The following is a 23,545-nucleotide window of genomic DNA, read 5'->3' on the forward strand; positions in this document are numbered from 1 at the left end:
TAAAGGAAAAGGTAGTTTTAAATGGTACCAACATTTTTTAGGTTCAAATTAGCCCACTCTCCACAAACAGTAACCAATTAAATAACCCAAACAAGAGTGGCAACAGTGCAGGTCAAAGGGGACTGACCCAAGGTGCATTCCCATCAAACCCAGCTCCTGCAGGGCTCACACTGCCTGTGGCATCAGAGATCAGATGTCTTCCCTTAAAAACCTAATGGGCAGGGAAAAAAGACCCTTGCATGGGGCTCCCCACGTCAGTTGTGGCAAATGGTCAACTCTGGAGCCAGCATCTCCACCGGGCCCCACCCAGAGTGAGCTCCTGTCCCCAGGAAGGTGGCTCACACGGGTCTTCCTTGGAAAGAGAGCGCGATTTGCAGGAGCTCGTGCCCCAAGTCTTGCTGCCTCCCTCCAGGGCAGAACTCAGCTGAGAGCTCCCGGAAGGTGGCGCAGACACGGCGGGCCTTGATGTGCCTGCGGTGGATGGCATGTTTCCACTGGTGCCGCGCAGCTCCGGTGAGCACGAGCAGAGAGCGGCGGGGGAAGGGGATGGCCACCTCCACCTCCTGGCACAGGATGGACCTGCTGGGGGCTATCACGCTGTCCTCCCAGGCCTCCAGGGCAGCAGAAGGTGCGGAGAAGAGCAGCAGGCTGCCGGGTGCCTCCCTGCACATGGACAGCACCGTGGAGGAGAGGAGGTTGAGGCTCACCAGCCGCTCTCCCCACAGCCAGGCATCGTCCAGGTGGGGGTCGATGGCAGAGCCCCGCTCGGGGCAGTAGTCCAGGTTACACTGCTCCACGGGCCGGAAGCCCTCCAGCCCCGGGTAGAGGGCCATTCTCCGCACCACCTCCTGGCTGAAGCTGGGGAGGCCCTGGAAGCCTGCGGTCTTTAGCTTCTGTTTCCGAAAGTTGACTTTGGGGCCATAGTCCTGAAGGATGGGGACAAAAAGGAAGTGGAGAAGTGTCTGAGTTTACAGAAATGTCTATCACAGACTAGGGCCAAGGACTGAAATCACAGTGACCAAGATGAGCGAAAGTCCTTGACTTCAGAGATGGGACATTTCAGCAGGAAGCTGAGGCCAAGGAGATGGAAATGAACACAAAACATCAGATGGCAGTAAATGCTAATGAAAGAATAAAGCAGGGAAGGAGGGTACAATGTGTTGGGGTGAGTGTCTTAGCCCATGTATCCCAGAAAGTGGAGCTGGAGACAAAAGGCCCGTGTGCAGGGAGCTTATTTTGGGATGTGATGATCCCAAGGCGTGAGGATCTGGGAAGAGGGAATAACGCAGAAGGGAAGACCAAGCCAAGGCAGCATTCTTGAGCTGGTCAACACCAAGGTCAACTGAGGTTCAAAACCATTAGGAGGAACATAGTTACCAGATGACCCAGCAGTTCCACTTCTATGAACATGCCCAAGAGAACTGAAAACCGATGCTCACAGCAACGCTATTCACAAGAGGCAAGAGTAGAAACAACCCAGATGTCCATTAGCAGATGAGTAGATAACAAAGTGTGTACCCTTGCAATGGGACCTTACTCAGCCATAAAGGAAGGAGGCACTCATACATGCTACAGCGGGGAGGAACCTTGGAAACATGCTAAATGAAAGAAGCAGACACAAAGGGTCACACATTATATGATTCCATTTATATGAAATATCCAGAAAAGATAAATCCACAGTGACAGGAGATTAGTGGTTTCCAGAGGAGAGGGGGAAAGGGGAGTGACTGCTAATGGGTGTGGGGTTGCCTTTTGGGTGATGAAAATGTTCTGGAACTAGACAGTGGTGATGGTTACACAACACTGTGAATATACTAAAACCAAACCACAGAACTGTCACTGTGAATGGGTGAATTTTATGGTATGTGGATTGTTCTAAAAACAAAATAAAACTAAAAGACATGAGGAACGAGCCCTGTAGGATGCACTCAGAACTGTGGCCAGAGGGATGGAAGAAAGGAGCCCTTCTCCACTGACTCCTGCACCCCGGGTCCCCTCTGGATGAGCAGAGCTCCCCCAGGTGTTAACGTCTTCCTCCTTCCAGGCTCCCATGCTGCAGAGCACCAGGGCGAGTTGGCTCCTGAGGGTCACACCTGGGCTGCAGCCAGCTGAGAGCCTGAGATGCCAGTGCTATGGGGAGAGAAAGTGAAGCTGGAGCATTCAAGGAGCAAGGAGGAGGTGGCCGTGACTGCCATGGGACCGTGCCAAATGGCAGTGGAGAGGAAGGTCAGCTGGCGGCCATGGTCACGCCAGGCCTTCCAGGTCTTCACGATGACTTTGTGTTTATGTTGAGAGGGGAGGCCTTGGAGCGTATGTAACTGAGAAATGACATGACGTGACTTAGGTTTAATAGCATCATTGTCCTCTATACTGAAAACTAAAGAGGAGCCAGGGCTGCCGCAGGAAGCTCCTGCAGGATCCCAGTGAGAACTGGTGGCTCAGGCCTAGGTGATGGCCATGGCAGGGGTGACAAGGCTAAGATTCAGGATGTATTCTGAAGGAAGAGCTGACAGGAATTCCCCACGATGGACTGGAAGTGCATAAGGACAGAGAGAAAACTGAAAAGTTCCTGGTTTCTGGCCTGAGCAGGTGGAAGATGGAATGTGCAGAGATAGGGACAGTGTGAGGGCTGCAGGTGCCACAGCTCAGTGTAGGGTCTGACAGACATGAGCAGCCTGGGCTGCAGACATAGGTGTGGGGGTCCCAAACACACAGACAATCAGAGCCGTGACTTGCTGAGATCACCCAGGGAGTGAGGCTGGAGAAGAAAGAATGGGCCCAGGTCAGAAGAGGAGGAAGAATCTGCCTGCCATGCGAGTGAGTGGCCTGGGATGTGGAGAAGCTCAAGGGCTGTGGGGTCCTGGAAGTCAAGTGAAGAAAGTGTTTCAGAGAGGACGGAGCCCAGCACCACATGCAAGACGGAGTCTGAGACCTCGCTAGCGGGCTTGGGTCGCGGAGGTCAGTGACGGAGGCAGTTTTTGAGCAGGTAAAGAGGGCACGGGAGGAGAGAAACTGAAGATAGTGGGAATAAGCAACTCTTTTGAGGAATTCTCTGCCAGACGAAAGAGCCGGCGCCTACTGGTGCACTGATGGAGAAGATGCAGCAAAGGCAGGACTGGTCTTGTAGGAGAGGGGACAGGATGGGATCCATCACCCGGGCAGAGGGGCCTCAGTCATGGGACAGGAGGGCACCTCATCTGCACAGGGGCAGGTGGGGCTGCATATGCACTTCTGTCTTCCCAGAAGTTTGGCCGTAGTAGAGGGTGGAGGGGAAGGAGGAGACAGGAAGGATGAGAGCAGAGTGGATGGCTGGGGACCCGCCAGCAGGATGAATGTCATCAGGGCCGGGGCTTAGCCAAAAGAGGATGATCAAGTGAAGGCCAGAAGGGTGAGCGAGCAGCTGTGGAAGTGACTGTAGTACATGGCCAGGTATGGAGGGTGAATAAGGAAAAACAGGAGGGGTGGGGACGTGCGGAGGTGGGCAGGCAGATGGTGTGCAGGCTTGGTGGGGGCTGAAGACACTGCAGGGACGGAGCGAGCTAGACAGAGCAGTGAGACTGAGGAGGAGGGATGCCACGGTCCCTGACCTCAGAGGCCCGAGTATTAGCAGCAAAGTCTGCAAAGAGACAGGACACCGATGGAGAGACAATGGGGAGGTGAAGACACCTGGCAGCCATGGAGGCCTGGGATTGCTGTCCAGAACTCCCTGTGACACCCCACCACCAAGCCAGCTGCGCAGAGGGATACAAAGAGCCAACAGCATGACCTGTAGAGAGGCTGAGCACACCAGATGCACCTCTGGCCTGTCCCCTGACACACACTCCTGGCAGCCCCCCAGGTCAGGGTAAGCGTGCCCACTACCAACTCTGGGGCTCATGGAGCATGGCTGCAGAGGAGGCCCCCAGTAGTGTGACGGTCCTCTCTGACCAGCCTGGCCTCACCCCAAGCTCAGCCGGTGTACCTGCTTCCTCCGTCCAGACTGAGAGAGCTTCCAGGGGTCGCAGTCCATCAGACGCACCATTTCAGCTTCTTCCTCCCGCGTCACAAAGTCCTCTATCAGCATCACTCCGGGGAAGGGGAAGGCCCAGCCCTCAAAGTCAGACTCCTGGGCGCCCACAGCCCAGCCAGTGTCAGGGAAGTAAATGAAATGGTGTGTTTTCTGCAAAAGAAAGGCAGGGTCCTGGAGCCACCGAGACCCTTCCTCACCCCTGCCCCAGTGTGCCCCGCAGAGGCCCCCTCAGGAGCAGCCCCTGCCTGTGGCCGGCTACCTCTGAGGGGGCTTCCAGAGGTTCAGCCCTCCGCTGAGGCCACTTGGAAGGCGACTGGCATCTAGGGGAGGTGCAGGAGAAGCCCTGCCCAAGGTTGCCCTGGCAAAGGCTGCAGCCCTCCTGAGTGAGCAGGAATTCTCACCTTCCTCACTGGTAAAAGGGAAGAGCCCACACAACCCTTTTTCATTCTCCATTTTACAGACGACCCTCAGCAAAGTTAAGGAAGTGGCCTAGAGCTGTAGCAGCCTGCGAGTCCAAGCTGTCTCTATGTCACTGCAGGTGTCTTCGGTCCTCCCCAGTCTCAGGAGGATTAAAGGAGAGGACTTGTGTGAAAGCACCTAGGTCAGCCCAGGAGTCTGAGAAATAGGCTAACCCTAAAGCTGGGGCCCTGGGGCTGCCTGGGGGATAGCAGCACATGTTGGGAGGCCAGAGGACAGCAATCTTCTCCATCCAGGAAGGGATCGCTCTGGGTCCTGCCCTCCTCTGCGGCAGCCACTGGGGCTTCCCGCTGGAATTTCCCTTCAAAGAACAGCCTTGCCAGTCACCCTTAAGGAGCACGGTCAGCCAGCCACCTCCTGCTGCAGTGCCTTCCCCAGGCAGCTAATGACTGCATGGGCCTGGCCACCTCTGCCCAGCATGGGAGTCCCCTAACCAGACCTCCAGGATGGGCTGGCCATGACTGTCAGCTCTGCACGGCAGTCAGGGTCTCCCTGCTCAATTAATCCTGCTTCCTCCCCTTTACGTTTCAGCTGCAGTACTGCCATAATCTGCACTCCAAACCCTGTCTTAACATCTGCTTCCAAGAGGACCCAAACTGCCTCCTCTCCTGTATCTGTGTACATCCAATCTCTCCAGGTCTTTGCTGACTCCACCCTGGTTTCCCAGGGGCTGGATGGTACCTGATAGGTCCTCTGGGAGGGCCCGCCTCTTCCAGCAGGCCTTTCTGATGGCCCTTCCCACCTGCCCCTACTCGCCCAAGCCATGGTGCAGCTTTTCTGGGGCCTCTCCCCAGGTGTGGGGTTTGCCTCTCTCTCCGACAGGATCAAGATCCTGCCCCACCATGCCTGGCCTGAAGAGCAGGTCCACCTCTATGTCCATGGCCGTGACAATCCCACTGTCTTGGAGGTCCTGAGTCTCGCTCAGAAGGGCCAGCCCCTTTCCCCTGGGCCTTGCCCACTCCCCGCGCTGAGCTGGGCATTCACCTCGAGCTCCTCAACACTCTAGTCTTTCTCCTGATCCTCACTCCCTTCCTTCTCTCTCAGTGGAACAAACTCTTCACACCCTGGGCTGCCACTCCCTCCCCTCTTCCATGTCCCTCTCTGCTCTGCCACCATCCCTGAGACCTAACAATACCCTCTGGTCTCCCCCATTCTAAGCCACAGCCCCTCCTCCTCCCATCCTGTCACACACTTCACCCCTCATTCCTGTACCTGCAGCCTCCCACCCCGCAACAACCCTCCCAGGGCCCCCGCTCTCTATCACCTGTCTCTTTCTGCTTTCCATCCAGTCAACCTCAACCACAAGTCACACCACCAATGACTATTTCTTAAAACTCTCCCCTGGCTTCCAATATACTTTCCTCTTCTGGCTCTCTTCATTAATGAGTTAATGAAATAGCTAATATTTGCTTCTATGGCACTAAACATTTTATATGGATTACCTAGTTTCAGCCCCAGGACAACCCTAGGTGGAAGGTACCACAACCATCCCAACGTGTGGAGGTTCTGTCCAGAGTCACCCAGCTAGGCCTTCAGACGCCACCAGAACTCAACCCTGGCTTCTGTGGCCTCTCTCCTCTCCCACTCCCATGCTGGCCCTATATTTTCCTCTGTTCTTCTCTGGAGATCACACACACACATACACACGCCCCAAGCTTCACCCCTAGCCTCCAACTCCGGCTCAGACACCTCCTGAGCTTTGGACTAGCATCTCCTCCTCTGGCTCCTGGGCCCCTCACACAGGACACAATAGAATTGGAAAATCATCCCGGACATCTTGCTCTCCTTGTCCCACAATCATAAGGTTGGGACAGTGTGGCCTCCAGTGTCCTGTGTCTCCACTCCCATGGCTACTGGCACAGTTCAGACCTTCCACACTTTTTTTTTTTTTTAAATGTTAAATTATGGTAAAATATACATAAGAGTCACCCTTTTTAAGTATACAGTTAAGTGGCATTTAGGTACTTTCACAGTGTTATGCAGCCATCGCCTCTATCCATCTCCAGAACTCTTTTCATCTTGCAAAACTGAAGCTCTGTACCCATTAAACAACTCCTCATCTCCCTCACCTAGTCCCTGGCAACCACCATTCTACTCTGTCTCTGAATTTGACTCCTCTAGGTACCTCATTTAAGAGGAATCAAACAGTATTATCTTTTGTGACTGGTTTATTTCACTTAGCATCGTGTCCTCAACGTTCATTCGTGTGTCAGAATTTCCTTCCTTTTTTTCCTGAATAATACAATTGACCCTTCAACAACGTGAGGGTTAGAGGTGCCAACACCCCTCCCCCAGTAGAAAATCCTCCTATAACTTTTGAAGTGTGCTATCCCCAAAGTGGAGAGTGGCTGTGCCAAGGCCCTGTTGGGGGTGCTCCACGTGTTGTTACTTAAGTAGTAAAGTAGTAACCAGTAGCATACTTTTAGGTAGGATACTTAACTGGAGCTCTCCATGGCCTTCCGGACAAGTCCAGCTTGCTCAGCGGACACTCGAGGCCCTCTGGACCACTCCAGCCTCATTTCCCTCACCTGAAGCATCACTCCACCATCCAAGCACACGCACCTACCCCAGGGCTCTACCCAAGCAGTTTCCCTAGCTGGACCGCCCTTGCAACCACCTACAATACTTGCAGGACAGTTCAAAGACCCCGAGTTCTTTCTCATTAGTTAACTGAAATAAATCTCCTCCTTGCCAATTTCCTTCCAAGATGTACCAACACCGTTGGCCTGGTATTCAGTACCCTCAACTCTTTCCATGTCGTCTCCCCTCGTGCCCATGAAGCTCCCAGCACCAGACACAAGGGCTAAGTCAAGGTTTGCTGACGGATTCCCCCAAAGTCCCAGAGGTGAGCTGTGGTCGGACCCGCCCACGCTCCAGACCCTTCCCCACTCCCAAGCTCACTCCTCAAAACGGTCATCTCCTCACCCTGCAATGCCCCTACTGCAGGCTTTGATACTGGCCCGTCTCATGGGCCTCAGTTTCCCCATATAAGAACGGGGTTTGTGGGCGCGGTCCCTTCTCCCAGCCCTTACCCCCGGGGGCAGCTGCCAGGGTGGGTCACTAACGCGCTGCCGCTCGCAGATCAGACAGGTCCGGATGCCCTTGCAGCCACATTCCCGAAGGACCTCAGGAGCCTTGGCCGCCGCCGCTGCTGCTGCCACCGCCATCGCGGCGCCGGGCGGCCAGGGCGCAGGCGCGGGGCCGCGGGGGCTGCTGGGAGCTGTAGTCGCGCGCGGGGCACGCGATCTCGGCTCCGCTTCCTTCCGGTCGTCGCCAGCTCCTGGGCTCCTCCAGCCGCGAGCGTTAGTTCCCGGACTCCGAGAGGCGCGGGCTCCGCGGGCTGCCTTGGCTGCTGACCGGGCCGGAGCGGGCCGCGCCTCCTCACCATGGGCCCCCTCTCGGCGCGGCTGCTGATACAGCGCGGGCGACCCAAGACCGACCGGCTGGGGAAGATCCGGAGCCTGGAGTAAGAGCCGGGCCGGGGGCGAGGCTGTGTCCTCGGGGCCGGGGCCCCACAGCCTGCCACCCCGGCCCGGGTCGCCGGGCGGTCGAGAAAAAGGCTGGGACCCTTCCCCACTCCTCGCCTGTCCCTGTTCTCGCCCTCTCGGTTCGGCGGAATCTGTCATCGCTCGCGCCAAACGTCTTCTGTTATGAGATGCGCCGGGTGGGGCCTTACCCCTGAAGAGGGCCGGGGCTGCTAGGGGGACAGTCTTGCAGAAGGAGGATTGGGCAACCTGTTGAGATAGTTAGGGGGCCTGGGAAGCATAGAGGAGCCTCCAGAGGATCAGGAAAAGCATCCTGAGGGGGCCGCGTTGCCCCGAGTTCAAAAGTAGTTACAAGAATTTTTTAAAAGCAGGGGAAGCTGTGCATGCAAAAGAAATGTCGGGTGAAAAAGCATTCCGAGGCAGGCTGGTGTGGGGTGGGAGGCCTGCCTGCCCCCTGAGACTTCCCGGTCTGCCTCCACCCCAGCCTGTCAGGGCTGAAGCTGCTCTCCGAGCACTTGGACCCCAAGCTCCTGGGCCGCCTGACGCAGCTGCAAGAGCTGGACCTCTCCAACAACCAGCTGGACACGCTGCCCGCTGACCTGGGCCTATCGCATCTGCGCATCCTCCGCTGCGCCAACAACCAGCTGGGGGACGTCACCGCCTTGTGCCAGTTCCCGCAGCTGGAGGAGCTCAGCCTGGAAGGCAACCCCTTCCTGACAGTGAGTGGGAACTCCTCTCCCTTCCCCAGCCACTTGCCTGGAGCCAGGATTCTGTTGGGCTCAGGGGCTACACTATTCCTTCATCTCCCAGGTCAGCGATAAACTGAAGGTCTCCTTTCTCCTGCCTAAGCTCCGTAAGGTCAATGGCAAGGATGCGTCCACAACGTGCTCTCAGGTGGAGAACCTGAACCGGGAGCTGATCAACAGAGTAAGGAGGATGGGAAGTTTGAGGTGTGCTTGGAGCAGTAGGGCCACTAAGGAGGGAGTGACAGAATGGGACATTTGGAGGACATTGAGGAGGGGGCTAGGGGCTCTTTGCCTGCTGTGTATTCTCAATGTGGCTGTGGTGTTTCCTTCTCTGTCCTTGGGGGTTCCTGCCCTCCAGGTGTGCGGGCAGGGCACAGAGAGAGAGGCTGAGATACTTGTCAGAGTAACTTTGTGCTAAGTTTTTCTGATGTGTGTGCATGGCTCAGGTTGTGCAGATAAGAAACTGTGGTTCTGGAGGCTTCCAACAGGTGGTGAGGTTGAGATACCTGTGACCATGAGGAGATTGGGGGCAGAGGTCCAGGAGAGCTGAGGTGGGCTGGGCCTGGATCTGGTCCCTCTCACACCAGGTCACAGCTCATTGGGAGAAGTTCATGGCCGCACTGGGCCCTGAAGAGGAGGCTGAGAAGGCCCAGGCGGACTTCGTGAGGTCTGCCGTCAGAGACGTCCACTATGGGCCCGAGTCCCTCAGCGAGTTCACCCAGTGGCGGGTATGTCTTCATCCCACTGTGCTTGGAGTCAGCTCCCATGGCCCTCAGCTGACCTGGAGATTTCTGGGGAGTGGGGTGGGTCAGGGAAGGCAGCCCTGTTGGCTGGAGCCGTCTTCTTCCAACTCAGGAAGCACAAGCTCCATCTGACCAGGCATCCGGAGAGGGGCTGGGGGCACCCGGGTCTTTGCTCAGCAGCCTGATATCCTGGCCCCACCCAGGTGCGGATGATCTCTGAGGAGCTGGTGGCCTCCGGTGGGACCCAAGTGCATGAGGCAGACAACCCAGTGGGGCCCCCAGAAGCCACAGCTGCCTGCAGGCCTCAGGTGAGTATACCTCTTTATGGCTCCCAGGGCCCGCCTTGGCTCTTTCTGCCTGGGGAAGCTGCAGAAAAGCAGGGGGTCCTGGAAATGGGCACAGGAAATAGTTGCTGATGCCCAAGCTAGCTCCCTTTGCGACCCCAGACCAGCCCCTACCTCCTGTACCATGGGAAGGCGCAGTCCAGCCTGTGATGGGGAGGAAGGAAGCCTACACAGATGGGCACACAGTCACAAGGCACCCTCCACAGGCCAAGCTGGTGGTCTTGAAACGGCCAGCCGATACCCCGTTCAACCTCTCTCCCAATAAGCGGGTGTGTGCCTCCCCTTTGGCCCAGATGGAGGGCAGCCCCGTGAGCTCTGATGGCAGCCAGGTAAGCTGGCGAAGTGGCAGGGAGTGTGTGTTGGGTGTGCCAGGGCTGGGGCAGCTCTGACCCCACTTTGCCCCCACAGCCTGCCCTGCAGCTAGAGCCCCTGCACTTCCTGCAGTGCCACAGCAAGAACAACAGCCCTCGGGACCTCGAGACCCAGCTGTGGGCCTGTGCCTTCGAGCCAGCCTGGGACGAGGGTACATCCTTGTGGGCAGACAGGGCCGTGGGACAGGGAGGGCCTCAGAAAACAAAGGGGGAAGCCTGAAGGGATGGGGACTCAGAAGAGGCACAGCTGAAAATATGGTGTCCAGGCTGGGAGGAGGGAGCTTCATGGAGGAACTTTGCAGAAAAAGTTTTCACTTAGTTGACCCCCTCAAAACAGGGCGCTTAGGGGCCACATCCCAGACCGTGGCCACATGTGGTGGGGAGGCCGTTTGTGTGATAGACTGCCAGACGGGCATCGTACTCCACAAGTACAAGGCACCTGGTGAGGTGAGTACCAGGGCCCTGTTCCCACAGGGCGGTAGGCTGGCTGCAGGATCAGGGGTGCTGGCATTGGGGGTCCAGGCTCGACCACCTCTTCACCGTGACCTTTCCCATCTACGCTGGGCCTCATTTCCCCAGGCCCAGTCCTGCGTGCGTGTTCACACCAGTAGCTCTGCCCCAGGACCACCTCCCTCACTCCCTCCCCAGGAGTTCTTCTCAGTGGCGTGGACAGCCCTGATGGTAGTCACACAGGCAGGCCACAAGAAGCGTTGGAGTGTGCTAGCAGTCGCAGGCCTGCGGGGCCTGGTCCGTCTGCTACACGTGCGTGCCGGCTTCTGCTGCGGGGTCATCCGGGCCCATAAGAAGGCCATTGCCACCCTCTGCTTCAGCCCCACCCACGAGACCCATCTGTTCAGTAAGACCGTCTCCCCACACTCCTGGGGATACCCCAGCACCCATGTCCTGCCACCCTGATGGCCTCTGCACTCCCCTCCCTGGGATGGTAAGGAGCTCAGGCGGCTGCAGGGGTCCCCGTCCAGGCCTTTGTTCAGCTCTGGGTTTGGTAGGAAGTGATGCAGCTTTGTGGTCAACTGACTGGGTTTGGATCCTGGCTTTATCCCCAGCCAGCTCTGTGACCTTGAGGGTTTCTGACAACCTTGGCCACCCTGTTCCCCTGTAAGTGACATGGGTGGATACACCTGGTCCTCTAGGTGTGGTGAACCCAACAAGGGTGGTGTATGAGCTGCAAAGATGGTTGCCGCACATTAGGCTAGAGCAAAATGTAGATTGTGGGCCCCGGAGTCTTCCTGTCTCCCTGCCTCGGAGGGGCTGGCCTCAGGACCCCAGTCTCAGTCTGAGATACAGCCTGCAGGAGGATGCAGGACCTCCTCAGGGCCACCTCTCCCGTTCCCCACCCCTCCTCAGCTGCCTCCTATGACAAGCGGATCATCCTCTGGGACATTGGGGTGCCCAACCACGACTACGAATTCCAGGCCAGGTGATGCGTTGGCCAGGGCTGGGGAAGGGCCAGCAGCTGGGCAGGTAGATGCCCAGATCCGTGGGCTCATGTGCTCCCACTCACCCGCTGCAGCCAGCTGCTCACGCTCGATACCACCTCCATCCCCCTGCGCCTCTGCCCCGTCGCCTCCTGCCCAGACGAGTACCTGCTGGCTGGCTGTGAGGGTGGCTGCTGCTGCTGGGACGTGCGGCTGGACCAGCCCCAGAAGAGGAGGTGAGGACGGGGGGATGCTACGGAAGCCAGACTGTGGAGCTGGGCTGCTGTCAGGCCCAGTGGGCTCTGTCAGCCCAAGCACACCACACCCCCTGCCCTGGGCAGCCACGGGCAGAGCTGTCCTTTCCCTACCTCCTCCTAGGTTCTCGAGGATAGGACCCCATGACGCCTTCCTCCCTGGTGGTGAGCTGTGGGATTGGGCTGTGATCTCACCTTTACTTGGGGCTTCAGCATCACAGGGAGACCAGTGGTTGAGCCTAGATCCTATTACTCATCAGCAATGTGACTTTCCTCTGACCTAGTGTAATATACTCGTGTGTAAAGAGGAGATTGTGACTTTCGTCCCACGCTAGTGGAGGGCAAATGAGATGGTCTCTGGGCAGGGAGGAGGCTCTGGAACTGTCATGCAGGCCCTGTGGCTCACCCGTACCACCTGGAAGGCCCTGAGACTGTGCTCGGCACAGGGTCCCTGCCCTCTGGGGCCCACAGACTAGCAGGGAAGACAGGCATTCGGCAAAGATAGCCAATTAAAACCCCACAAAGTGTGACAGCAGCTACAAAGAAAAGAGTAACAGACTCTGCTGAGGTGACCAGTGGCAGACGGATCAGCTCTCAGGCTCATGCACACCCTCACCCCCACCCCCACCACAAGCCCTACGAAGGATTCAGCCAGGCAGAGAGGGGAGGTGCTAGCGCAGAGGAACCACACGTGCAAAGGGTCAGTGGTGGGGAGAGCTGGCCAACCACGCACCCTTGGCCACAGCTTAGCAAAACAGGTGGAAGTGGCCCAGAGTGAGTGGGCCACTTTGAGGTTGCTGGGGCCAGGGTGCACTGGGCTTTGTTGGCCATGGTAAGATTTTGAATTTCACCCTAAATACAGTGAACAGCCCAGGAGGAACGTCAGCATGGGTGGCGGGGGCAAAGTACCACAGCATGTAGGGGAGCAGCGGAAGCCTCAGCAGAGGCTGTGCTGGTGTCCAGCCACGTGTCAGTCGTGGCCATGGGCTTCTCTCATCCCTGGCACATCTGGGAGTTACTGCTGGGCCTATCTTCTCCCTCCCTTCCTCCTTGCCCATGTCTGCTGGTCTCCAAGTCCCGTGGCCTTTCTCCCCCATCCCCTCTGCAGCTGCCTTGCCTCCAGGCTGGCCTCTCCAAGACACTGGGCAGCTGCTGGTGGCCTTTCCAAGCACAGATGAGAGCGCATACACACACAGTCACCTTTGAAATATTCAGCAGCCACTCACCACTGTCCTTGGAGTCAGAGCAAATCCCCTTCACACACCCCCAGGTCCCCAGCACAAGGCCCAGAAGCACCCACCCTACATGGCCACCTGGTGAACTGCTCATGTCATACTTGGTCCTGGGGGCACCATCTCTCTCCAGACCCTGATCACCCACACCCATCCTGGAAGAATCAGCCCTACGCATATCTAGGTTCCCACCACGTATGACTCAGGAGATTTGGCCACTGGCTCCCCCTTCAAGGGCAAAGCTGAACCTCTCTGGAGCCAAGAACATATCTTCCTGGTTGCTCCTTCCAACCTTTTAACACAGAGCAGAGCCTGAAGCAGGTACCTAGGAGATGTCTGAATGAATGAGCAGTTCTTTGTACATGCAAGGGATATCCGACTGGTGTCTTCTGCTGCCCGCAGGATGTGTGAGGTTGAGTTTGTCTTCTCCGAGGGCTCTGAGGCTTCTGGACGGAGAGTGGATGGACTGGCATTTGTGAACAAGGATGTTGTGGGTGAGCCCAGCTCAAGACAGCCTGGCCTCCTGGGACCCAGATGAGTCGCACTTCCCTGGGCTGGTGTTTAGGTCTGAGGGCTTCTGCGGCATCTCCGGTATGGAAAAGGTGGTGTCTGGGGAGGACAGGACCACCCATGCACAGTTCTCCCTTCTCCCCTGCAGCTTCCAAGGGGAATGGCCTGGGCACCATCTGCCTGTGGAGCTGGAGCCAGACATGGGCAGGCCGGGGCAGCCAGTCCACGGTGGCAGTGGTCGTCCTGGTTCAGCTGCAGTGGTCACCCACCAAGCTGGCCTACTTCTCACTCAGCACCTGCGCTGGTGAGCCCACCTGCCCCATCCCACTCTCCACCTCTTTGAGCTCTGCCCCACCGCCTGCCCCACCTTAGGCTCCCCCCTGTTGTGGCAGATGAGGGAATCGTGCTCTGTGGGGACGAGGAGGGCAACGTGTGGATCTACGATGTCAGGCACATCCTGAAGCAGCCGCTTCCACTGCCGGCAGCCCCACAGGCCCCCACACAGGTACTGTGCAGCTCACTCCTCCCCCCGCCTGGTCCCTGGGAAGCAGGAGCCCAGCCCCCTCTCTCTTCCCACCAGATCCTCAAGTGGCCCCAGCCCTGGGCCCTTGGCCAGATGGTGACCAAGACCATGGTGAACACAGTGGTGGCCAACCCCACCTTTACCTACCTCACCGCTCTGACGGACTCCAACATTGTAGCCATTTGGAAGAGACCTTAGCTCAAGCAGGAGCTCCTGCCTTCATTGCAGTTCCAGGGGCATAGCTTAACTTATTCAGCTTCTGGGCTAACGGTGGGTCTTTCTATGTGGATATTTTTATTAAACTCTCTACTGTGGACACAATGCCTGGGGAGAGCTGTTTATGGTTACACAGGTCCCATCCTGTGTTTCTAGTTTAAGAAAGGCAGACTTGGCAGCTGAGGCTTCTAGAACAGAGACTCATGGAAGCACCTGGGTTTTCTCAATTCCCTTCTGCTCGAGACTGCCTCCCCTGTAGCCCCCCAGGTTCCTTAGTTTGGGTCCAGAATGAGTTTGTCCCTGCCAACCTCTCACACAGAAATCAAGGTCTCTAGGCGAATCCACTCTTTGAAATGTGGCCCCAGAGGGCCTCTGAGACAGGTCATCTGCCTCCTCTGAGCCTGATAGTTCATCTGCTTCTGAAGTCATCTCAGCTTAAGCCCACATTCAGGTCTCTTCCTGCCATACTTTATTAGGAAGATAAAATAGACTCTGTACGGGACAGAGTGTCGGGGGCTTGCGGGGATAGCTACAAGGAGGGCTACAGCTGGGACTGGCCGCTGTCTCTGCTTGGTGCCTGTGGAGGAGGTCCCGGTGCAGGTAGGAACTGGGCTCACAGGCCAAGCAGGACTCCTTCCAGCCCATTATTCAATTCCTTCTTGCTTGTCTTTGATGGCCACCTGGAGGAGAGGGGGAAAGCAGCAACTCAGCTGGAATGACTGGGGCAAGGGTGCTGGTAAGTGCAACCCAAGCATCCCCTGACCAGTGTCCGCCGGGAAACTGCTGGTATGGGCTTCCTCCAGAGGGCAGCCATTGGCTACACTCCCACTCCCCAGGCCCCAAACAGCTCCAGGGAGTTGGGCAGCCATAGCCGAAGGGCCCCTCTGAGCTGGCCTAACCACCCATCCTCTGCAGCACCTGGCTGCTGCGTGGGAATGAAGTCAGTGGAGCAGAGGTGCTTCCTGATGGGCATACAACTTAGACACAGTTTGAAAATCTCACACTCTGGCTCTTTCCCACTCTAAATTGTTCTGAACACTGAGGTGTCCTGCCGGGAACAGGTGTGACCCTAACCTGGGGTGAGCTGCCCGCTAGACAGACAAATGCCCGGAAGTTCCAGGCTTGACAAACCACAGAGCAGCCAGCACCACAGAGGAGAGACATGGAAGAGCAGCCCCAAAAGGCAGTAGGTCCCCTGCTTCCATAAGGACTGTGAGAGTGCACAAGGAGAGACCCTGGGACACTATGTATGATTCCCATGCATAGGGCAGACAGCAGGCCACAGGTCTCAGCTCCATGGCCCCTTAGCCCACACTTTCTGGAGGCTGCAGTGGACATCCCTGCTCTGTTACTGCCACTGCCCCTCCCCACAGACACCTCTGAGGAAACCACCCAGGGGCCATCCTAGGTGGGGGCACTTGCTCACTGCAGCTCTGGGCACACAGGCCCGCCCACCCTGCACGCCGGGCTCCTCACCCGGAAGCGCTCCTCCAACAGAGAGAGCTCACTGATGAGGTCTGTGATGGCATTGGTGAAGGCCTCCTGGGGGCTGTAGTCTGGTGTGGTCTGCACACGGATGATGATCTTGTGCTCCAAGGGGTGGGGGACTTTGTAGCCAGCAAATAGCACCTGTGGGTCCTTCAGCAGCTGCCTGAGATACAGGATGGACAGTGTGAAGAAGGCTGAGCCCAGTGTCCTGGGGCTCCAGCCCAAGCCAGGCCTCAAGGCTGCCAGGTAGCCCCCAGCTCACGGCTTACCAGGCTTTCTAGACAAGGGATGTTCTTTTTCCAAAAATCTTCAAGTAAAACAGACACTTTCAAGAAGATATATCCTGTGGGGCACCCTCATACACACACAACTTGCATCCATGGGGATTGAGGACCCTAGCTGGGAAAGAGTGTTTCCAGCAACCTCTTCCCTCAGAGGAAGTCAAGGACACTGCCATGTCAGCAAAGAGACCTCCCGAAGGAGTAAACATCCAGCCAGTGTTCAGTAAACCAGAATACAAAAGTCCTGTTCCCAGCCAAAAATGAGCTTCTGCACAGCAAATAAAGGCAGCAAGGAGAGGGTACAGGCTCTAAGCAGTTAGTGAGATGGAAATGGCAGCTGTTGTTCTCACACACAAGGCCCTGCCAGTGGAGGCTGCCCCAGTACTGTGCTCTGGCATGCAGGGGTCTTGTCTACAGCAGCTCAGAGTCGAGTCTGCACACCAGGAGGGAGGGCCTTTGCAGAGTGGGGCCACTGGGCTTACACAGCAGGGGAGCAGCAGGGCCACGGAAGAGCCAGGTGCACTGCTGGCTTGGCTCAGGGCAGGAGTCATCCAGGCAGAAAGATGGGCATCCTCACGCCCTATTGCACCAGGAGATCAGGCAGGCTCCTGCCCACAGCCTCAAACATGCAGGCCTGTGAAAGGCCTGACTTCACTGCTGGTAACAGAGGGGAGTCAAGTCTCTGTAGTGAAATGACACATCCCTGGACCAGAGTGGTAATCAAATCCCTGACCACCTACCTGCCTAGGACTTCACTGCTGTGAACACCCATCAACCAATGTTAGGTACCCTACCAGGGGCACTGGATACCATAGCATGCATCTTCCCCTTTCCCTTATTCATTGGAGGTTACAATCTCTGCCACATAAACCTTAGAGTGCCAGGTGTGACTGAGGTCACTGTCACAAATAGGGGTGGTGTGGGGGGAGCTAATCCTGACTGCTTCTTAATGCTCATTAGCATGAAAACAAAAGTAGCCTGCTTCTCTGTGGCTTGCTGCACATTCACTGCAGTCAGATAAATAAGCCAACACAGAAATGTGGCTTACGTGAACAATATGGGTCGGCGTCATTTTGAAAAAAGGGTACTGGAATTGTGAAATGCCACAGCAAGCACCCAGAAGGACTTCCTGTAGCTTAGAGAGGCTGAAGAAAATCTTATGGAATGTGTGCTTTGTCCCCAAAGAGCCCCGTCCAACACAGCCCCTGAGAGCCTTTACCCTGGAACTTACGATTTAATGATGTTTCCTAGTGTGTGGTCTTCTTTGTTGATGGTGAACAAACAGGCATTGGGTACCTTGGTGTCCTTGTTAATGGTGATCCTAGTAAGAGGCAGAGGCAGCAGATGAGGGGCAGGGGCTCCTTTGGGCTCCCTCCCTCCTCCTGAAAGCCTTTCTTAATCTCTTCATCCCACGAAGAGCTCTCTGACGCAGAGCAGCACTGTGTCTATGCACTGACCCCAGCTACCCTTGACTGTGGAACCCTTGCCTACTGTGGATTGCTCCTTTCTTCTAACACAGTTTCTCAACCTTGGCACCGTTGACATTTTAGGCCTGACAGTTATTTCCTATGGGGAGCTGTCTTGTACATTGTAGGACATTAGCAGCATCCCAAGCCTCTACCCACTGGATGCCAGTAGCAACCCTTTTGTGACAACCAAAACTGTTTCCAGATATTGCCAAATGTCCCCTGGGGGGCAATATCGTCCCCAGTTGAGAGTCTTCGCTCTAAAAAGAGGCTGAAGTGGCTGGCAAGGGCCAGACTATAGAACCCTGCATACCAGGCTGTTAAGAATAAGAAAGCCAATGTTTACGAGGTCTTCATGTGATAAGCCCTGGATTGAACACTTTATACAAATTAACTCATTTAATCTCTCAGAGAAAACCCTATGATTAAATACAGTAATACTAAGCCCATTTTCCAGATGAGGAAACTGGGCCTCAGATCAAATCTCTTGCCCAAAGATAGAGCTGTTAAGTGGGAGAACAAGGAGCCAAGGCCAGGCTGTCTGGACCACTAGATTCCTTCAACCTGCAGGCACGAGAGGTCACTGCTGGTTTTACACAAGCCAGTCGGATCAAGGCGGATTGGATATGAGCTCTAGAGTCATCACTCTGGCTGTCTCGCGGAGGATGGAGGTGACAGGCCGGGAGACGAGGGAGGAGGCCGCCAGACCCCAGAAGAAAAGGATTTTGGAGTCAGACACTGGGTTCGAATAGAGGCCCCGCCACTTCCAGCGTCTCTGGATCAAGTTACTCAACTACTCTGAGCCTCAGTGTCTTCACCTGCAAAATGGGCACACTCGCCACTGCCCGCTGGATTGCCTTAAGTGCGGCACACACAGGCCTAGCAAACGCTCGAGCAAAAGCTGCTTGCGTCCCCCGCGAGCACGGGCGGGAGGACCGCCAGAGCCCACAGGAGCCGAGGACGCCGCCCGCCCTCGTCCCGGAGGCCCCACTCACTTCTTCTCGCCCTCGAAGAGCAAGAACGATTCGAAGGCGGGAGGGGCGTTCATCCTAGCGCCACGGCAGCGTCCAGACCCGAAGTGGCCGCCCCCACCTCCTCCCCAGCCCTACAACGCGAACTCTTCCGGGTTACGCCGGTGGTCACCCCCGTCCCCGGTGTAAGGACCGGCTCACTGCCCTCTTTCGGGCGGGAGGACCTTACGCAGGCGCGAGAAAAGCCCGGGCGGCCGGCGGCTCTGCGCATGCATCAGCTTGGACGGCGCGTTCACCCGCGGGCGCGCTCTGGCGCATGCTCGGCGCTGGGAGGGATGCTCTACTCCTACCGAGACAGCCTCGCCCAGGCTGAGCGGGGACCTTGAGCTGTGCCTCTCTCCGCTCCCCACGTCCCTTGACCTTTCTTTGGAAATGTGCATTTGCAGTACCCAGCAAGAGGTCCTGAGTCGAGCATGGAGTCATGAGGGTGATGGGCACTTGTGGTGGGTGGCAGTTAGGGAGATGAAGAAGGTCTCACGGCCAGAGGAGTGTATATATGGATAAGTCCCTGCCAAGGCTGCCTGACCCCTGACTGCTGCAAAACCCCTGCCTGGGTGGCCATTAGCTTCTTGTTAGCGGAGACAGTGGGTGAGGGTTGGGGGAGAAGCAGATGTATACAGGTGTCAAGAGAAGAGCTCGGAGGGATTAGTGTATCATGCCCTGCTCGGATTGATATTTTGCAGACTGCGGTGTAGCCTAAAGGCCCTACCTGGGTTGTCTGAAGCAACAAGGACTGGGGTCTCAGATTAGCTACTGGCTTCTCCCAGGCTAGGCAGCAGTCATGGAGCCCCCAAAGGAAGCTGGAGCTTCCACCAGTACTTCCTGGGAAGGACCATTTCCTACTTGAACCCTCAAGCCCTAGGGTGAGGAAATGTCGCTCTGCTGGAGCCCCCCACAGAACCTTGACTCTCCAGGCCAAGTGGGTGGGGGCCTCTAACTGGTGAGGAATAGAAGGCCAGAAGCATAATGATTCCCTGAGGCTGCAACCTCCATCCTTCTGGGTCACTGTGAGAAAGTTTGGGTCAAGAATGCTGCCTTTACCAGGATAGCAGGGCCCCAGAGGTGATGAGGCTGGGCACTCTTAACTGGGCTAGGGTTAGAGTGGGGAGAGGGTTTTTACCCACCAAGGGCTTCACCGTCCCTGCCACTGTGGAAGTCTGTTCTCTCTTGGGGAGTTCTGACGACACTTGCTCTTTGATTCCCAAAGATGAGATCCTGGACTCCAGAAGTTATCAGCCTGCAAAGAGTCTTCAGCAGCTCAATGTTGGGGTTCCCCAAGCGGAGGCCAAGTGACCATTCCCAGCCTCTCATAAGACTAAGGGAGACAGGTAGGCACAATAGTGGAAGCAGCTGCTGGAACACAGGGTGTTAAGAAAAATTATGTTTGTAAATAAGGTGAAGGGGGACTGTGTGGCATGTTCTGTCAATGTCATACTGGAAATATTGTTGAACAGGCCTCACCAAGGGTTATTTAATTATCCAGAGCAGAGGTTGGCAAACCACGGGGGGCCTGCAGACCAAACCCAGCCTGCTGCCTGTTCTTGTGAAAATATTAGTGGAATACACCATGCCCACTTGTTTATGCAGTGTCAGTGGCTGCTTTTGTGATACACAGCATAGTAGTTGTGGCTGAGACCTGCATGCCTGGCCCTTTACAGGCAAATCTAATCTTGGGGACTGTGCCTGTGTTTGACATTGCTATGTATTGTTCGATTTGAGCCCAGACACTGAAGTTACTCATTAACTTGTAGGTTTCTATCCCACAAAGAAGAAAACTCCATTAACCAGTTTTGTATCTAACATCACATCTAACATTCTAGCATTCTTCTCTTAGAATGCTTACGAAAACCAGCTCCTTAAAATGCTCTATGAATCAGCTTTCCCAATCCACTGGTTTCCTCACCGATGTGTCATAATAGATCTTGTGATGAGTGTTCATTCTACATTTGTAAAGGAGTAACTTTTATTATGTATTTGAAAATTATACTTTGACAAGACTTTGCCAGAAGGTGGCTGGTACAAACCTGCTCAGATTTCCTAAGGGACAGGCCCGGAGGATGAGAGAAGCAGGTACCATGTAGGTTGGGCCCACTCAGGGCTTCCCGGGGCATCTGCCTGTGAATGCCAGCCCCCTGGGCTGCAGACCTCCATCTGGGGATCAATCAGATCCTCAAGACATCGGGGGACCTGCCCCAGGTCCCAGTTGAATAACAGGCTTGGAAATCCCAGGGGAGCAGGGGGTGACCTCCAGCACCTTCCCAACCAACAGGCAGGCAGGGATCTCCTGTTCCTCTCCCTTTTCCAGGTAGCTTCCAAAAATAATATGGTATCCTGGGCTGTAGGCAGCTCACTTCAAGGCCTGAGAGAACTGGGGGCAGCTCCAGGCACATGCTCAGGTTAACTCCCCTTCTGGCTGAAACAGCCACACCTACACCAGGATCCACGAGAGGCATGATAGATGTCACCTGGAGGTTGGCTGTGTGTGTGCAGTCAGAATCCAGGGTTGTACTACTGCAGCCCCAATGAGTCCACACCTCTCTGTCCCCCTTCTCTCCTTGCATGAGGGATCAGTAGACCCTGAGGTCCAAACTTCCTGAGCATTAGGTCCTTGAAACCCAAGAAGATCCAACAGGCATGAGGATTTTTGTGAGACCATAAGGAAGTAGCCAGAGAACCACATGTTAGTGATTTGGGGAGGGGTGGAGGGTACAATAGGCCCAGCCACCCCCGGACCCAAACCTTGGGCCAGGAAGGAGGGGAGGGCCCTAGCCCTAGAAAAAGGCACATGAGGCCCATAGGATGCTAGTATCAAGGCTAAGAGGCGATGAACACCCAAGGGGTCAGGTGGTGGGATGCTTGTGGGGGATGCTCCCCACCATCAAGGCCATAGCCAGGAGAAAAGGTCAATATGGCCCCCAAAGCCATAGGGCAGAGGGAAGGGGGCAGCCCCCTGCTCCTTCATCCCCTTTGCTTTTCTAAAGTGTCCCTGGAAGAGCCATGTATGCAGCCTGCCCAGCTGGCCCTGCCCCCGAGCATGGACCTAGGATGCACAGGGTAGTGGGCCCAGAGCTTAGCTGGATGAGTTTTAAGAAGGTGCTGGAAGACTCTGCCCCTCCCCTGTCTTGTTAATTATACTGGAGTTTACCATGTGCCAAGACACTGGGTCGAGGATGGCGAGGTGATTACCAGAGGGAGCCAGCTTCAGCTGAGGGGACCAGCACAAGTCAGCAAGGCCCAGGGCCCCTCTGATCTGGGCTCTCCAAATTCAGGGTGCAGAGGTGCAAGGGACGTGTTCAAATGCAGACCCTGGGCCTCGCTGGCTAAAGATTTGTAGTACTTTAGTCTCTGGGCATGTGCCACCAGGGCATGTGCACTCAAAATTTGTATTCCAGAAAAGTTCAAAGATACGCAAAGGCAGACATATGTATCATGAGCCCCCACATACTCATTACCTCCACTTCAACAATAAGCAACTCGTGGCCAGCTTCATCTCTACCTCCATCCCCCACCCCCGCCTCTGGGTTATTCTGAAGCAAACCGCACACACTCCTGTCGTATATATTCATGAATATTCTGGTATGCATCTCTGAAAAATAAGGACTCTTAAAACACTCACGATTGTAATATCTTATCACATCTTTAAAAATTAGCAATCGTTACTATCATCCTTAGTCGATCAGTGTTCAAATTTCCAATTGTCTCACAGAAATATTTCTCAACATTTTTTGTTGCAACTGGTTGCTGTCTCTTAAGTCTATTTTTTTTTATTGTTGTAAAATACACAGAACATAAAATTTGCCATTTTAACCATTTTTAAGTGCTGTGGCATTAATGACACTTGGGATGTGCAACCATCATCACTATCTAGTTCTAAGATCTCAACTCTCTTTTAATTTACAGAGTTACTCTTTCCTTTTTTTTTTGTTTTGGGAGGCTGGCTGGTATGAGGATCCAAACCCATGACCTTGGTGTTACAAGGCTGTACTCTAACCAACCAAGCTAACTGGCCAGCCATTCAATTATGATTGAATGTGATTTTAAAGGACCCGTGTGAATTTGGAGCTGGATACCTACATTTAAAGCCCAATTCCTGCCTCCATGTGTCCTAGTTTACTGATCTTGGGTAAATTACTATGCTTGCCTTAGGTTCCCAAAAGCTAAAAAAAAAAAAAAAAAAAAAATGGAGGTCATAGTGTGATAACAGATGAGGAATAAATTAATCGATGCAGGTACATTAGAATGGTGTCCACCTGGAGGTGAGCCATGTCTATTAGCTGCTGTTTTTATGGGTGAGACTAAAGCCAGTGAGTGCCGGGGCTGGGAGTGGAGGCTCTACAGTGGGGAGCAGCCAGGACAGGGGCGAGGAGGTGGAGGCCTCCGGGGCTTCTGTGTCCTTGCCAGGCACAAAGCCTCCACTTACCCCACACCTGAGCTGTCTGCAGAAGTGGACGCCGGTGGCCCCTACAGCAGGCCAGCCATGGGAGCAAGGAGGTGACAGGAGCCCCGCCCCCATCCCGTTGCTCCAGCCACCCCAGGACCAATTCAGCCGTGTGATCCAGTGACCAGGCATCACTGCCTCACAGGCTCCTCTCGGACAGGGGGCAGGGCTTGGTGGGCAGCCCCATGGGAGAGGGAGCTGGGGGGGCCTCAGAGGGACAGACCAAGGACACACCGACTGGCTCCCAGGATGCCAGGGACTCTGCCCTAAGACAAGGGAACTGGATTGGATTCAAGCTTTGCCAACAGCAGAACCAGCCTGGGGCTGTTCATCTTGCTCCAAACCCGGTGGAGCTTCGGGATCTGGCACCAAACAGGGGCTGAAGGCCTCATGACGGGTGGGGAGTGGGGTTCAGGGCCTTCTCCTCACCCAGAGCCAAGTCAGTGTAGATGCAGCTGGGAGCTCAGCTTGGCAGCCCGTCAGGACACACAGTGG

At 55.6% G+C, this 23,545-nt stretch overlaps 3 protein-coding genes across 4 annotated transcripts; 1 reads left to right on the plus strand and 2 right to left on the minus strand.

Annotated features, from left to right (window-relative positions):
- On the minus strand, positions 1–7,664 carry ALKBH4 (alkB homolog 4, lysine demethylase). Its single transcript, XM_063091315.1, has 3 exons — positions 7,519–7,664; positions 3,962–4,159; positions 1–926 (listed from the first exon to the last, which is right to left on the minus strand). The coding sequence occupies exons 1-3, from the start codon at positions 7,651–7,653 to the stop codon at positions 339–341; spliced, it is 921 nt and encodes a 306-aa protein (XP_062947385.1). The 5' UTR covers positions 7,654–7,664; the 3' UTR covers positions 1–338.
- A 75-nt stretch (positions 7,665–7,739) lies between these two features.
- On the plus strand, positions 7,740–14,441 carry LRWD1 (leucine rich repeats and WD repeat domain containing 1). 2 transcript variants are annotated; one of them, XM_063089167.1, is made up of 15 exons: positions 7,740–7,952; positions 8,456–8,690; positions 8,782–8,898; positions 9,305–9,445; positions 9,664–9,768; positions 10,011–10,133; positions 10,213–10,327; positions 10,513–10,622; positions 10,824–11,031; positions 11,541–11,613; positions 11,707–11,847; positions 13,500–13,591; positions 13,756–13,911; positions 14,000–14,112; positions 14,188–14,441. In XM_063089167.1, exons 1-15 carry the CDS (start codon positions 7,873–7,875, stop codon positions 14,326–14,328), a joined length of 1,950 nt encoding a protein of 649 aa, XP_062945237.1. In that variant the 5' UTR covers positions 7,740–7,872; the 3' UTR covers positions 14,329–14,441. The 2 variants fall into 2 exon arrangements, with proteins under 2 accessions (XP_062945237.1, XP_062945238.1); XM_063089168.1 differs by lacking the exons at positions 14,000–14,112; positions 14,188–14,441 and having other exon boundaries at positions 13,500–13,662; positions 13,756–13,822.
- Positions 14,442–14,792: 351 nt separating this feature from the next.
- POLR2J (RNA polymerase II subunit J) lies at positions 14,793–18,693 on the minus strand. The gene is made up of 4 exons (XM_063089169.1): positions 18,577–18,693; positions 17,347–17,436; positions 15,823–15,997; positions 14,793–15,026 (listed from the first exon to the last, which is right to left on the minus strand). Exons 1-4 carry the CDS (start codon positions 18,627–18,629, stop codon positions 14,991–14,993), a joined length of 354 nt encoding a protein of 117 aa, XP_062945239.1. The 5' UTR covers positions 18,630–18,693; the 3' UTR covers positions 14,793–14,990.
- Positions 18,694–23,545: the final 4,852 nt, after the last annotated feature.

The sequence above is a fragment of the Cynocephalus volans genome, chromosome 3, assembly GCF_027409185.1.
Source record: "Cynocephalus volans isolate mCynVol1 chromosome 3, mCynVol1.pri, whole genome shotgun sequence".
Taxonomy (NCBI): domain Eukaryota; kingdom Metazoa; phylum Chordata; class Mammalia; order Dermoptera; family Cynocephalidae; genus Cynocephalus; species Cynocephalus volans.

Excerpts from the sequence above, each read along its gene's own strand:
- POLR2J (XM_063089169.1), bottom strand. The coding sequence starts at position 18,629 with ATGAACGCCCCTCCCGCCTTCGAATCGTTCTTGCTCTTCGAGGGCGAG. Across the intron at positions 17,437-18,576 it reads CTCTTCGAGGGCGAGAAGAA|GATCACCATTAACAAGGACA; the intron begins GTGAGTGGGGCC and ends GCCTCTTACTAG. Across the intron at positions 15,998-17,346 it reads CTAGGAAACATCATTAAATC|GCAGCTGCTGAAGGACCCAC; the intron begins GTAAGTTCCAGG and ends CCTGTATCTCAG.
- ALKBH4 (XM_063091315.1), bottom strand. The coding sequence starts at position 7,653 with ATGGCGGTGGCAGCAGCAGCGGCGGCGGCCAAGGCTCCTGAGGTCCTT. Across the intron at positions 4,160-7,518 it reads CCTGGCAGCTGCCCCCGGGG|AAAACACACCATTTCATTTA; the intron begins GTAAGGGCTGGG and ends TTTCTTTTGCAG. Across the intron at positions 927-3,961 it reads AGTCTGGACGGAGGAAGCAG|GACTATGGCCCCAAAGTCAA; the intron begins GTACACCGGCTG and ends CCCATCCTTCAG.
- LRWD1 (XM_063089167.1), top strand. The coding sequence starts at position 7,873 with ATGGGCCCCCTCTCGGCGCGGCTGCTGATACAGCGCGGGCGACCCAAG. Across the intron at positions 7,953-8,455 it reads GGGAAGATCCGGAGCCTGGA|CCTGTCAGGGCTGAAGCTGC; the intron begins GTAAGAGCCGGG and ends CCTCCACCCCAG. Across the intron at positions 10,134-10,212 it reads TGAGCTCTGATGGCAGCCAG|CCTGCCCTGCAGCTAGAGCC; the intron begins GTAAGCTGGCGA and ends TTGCCCCCACAG.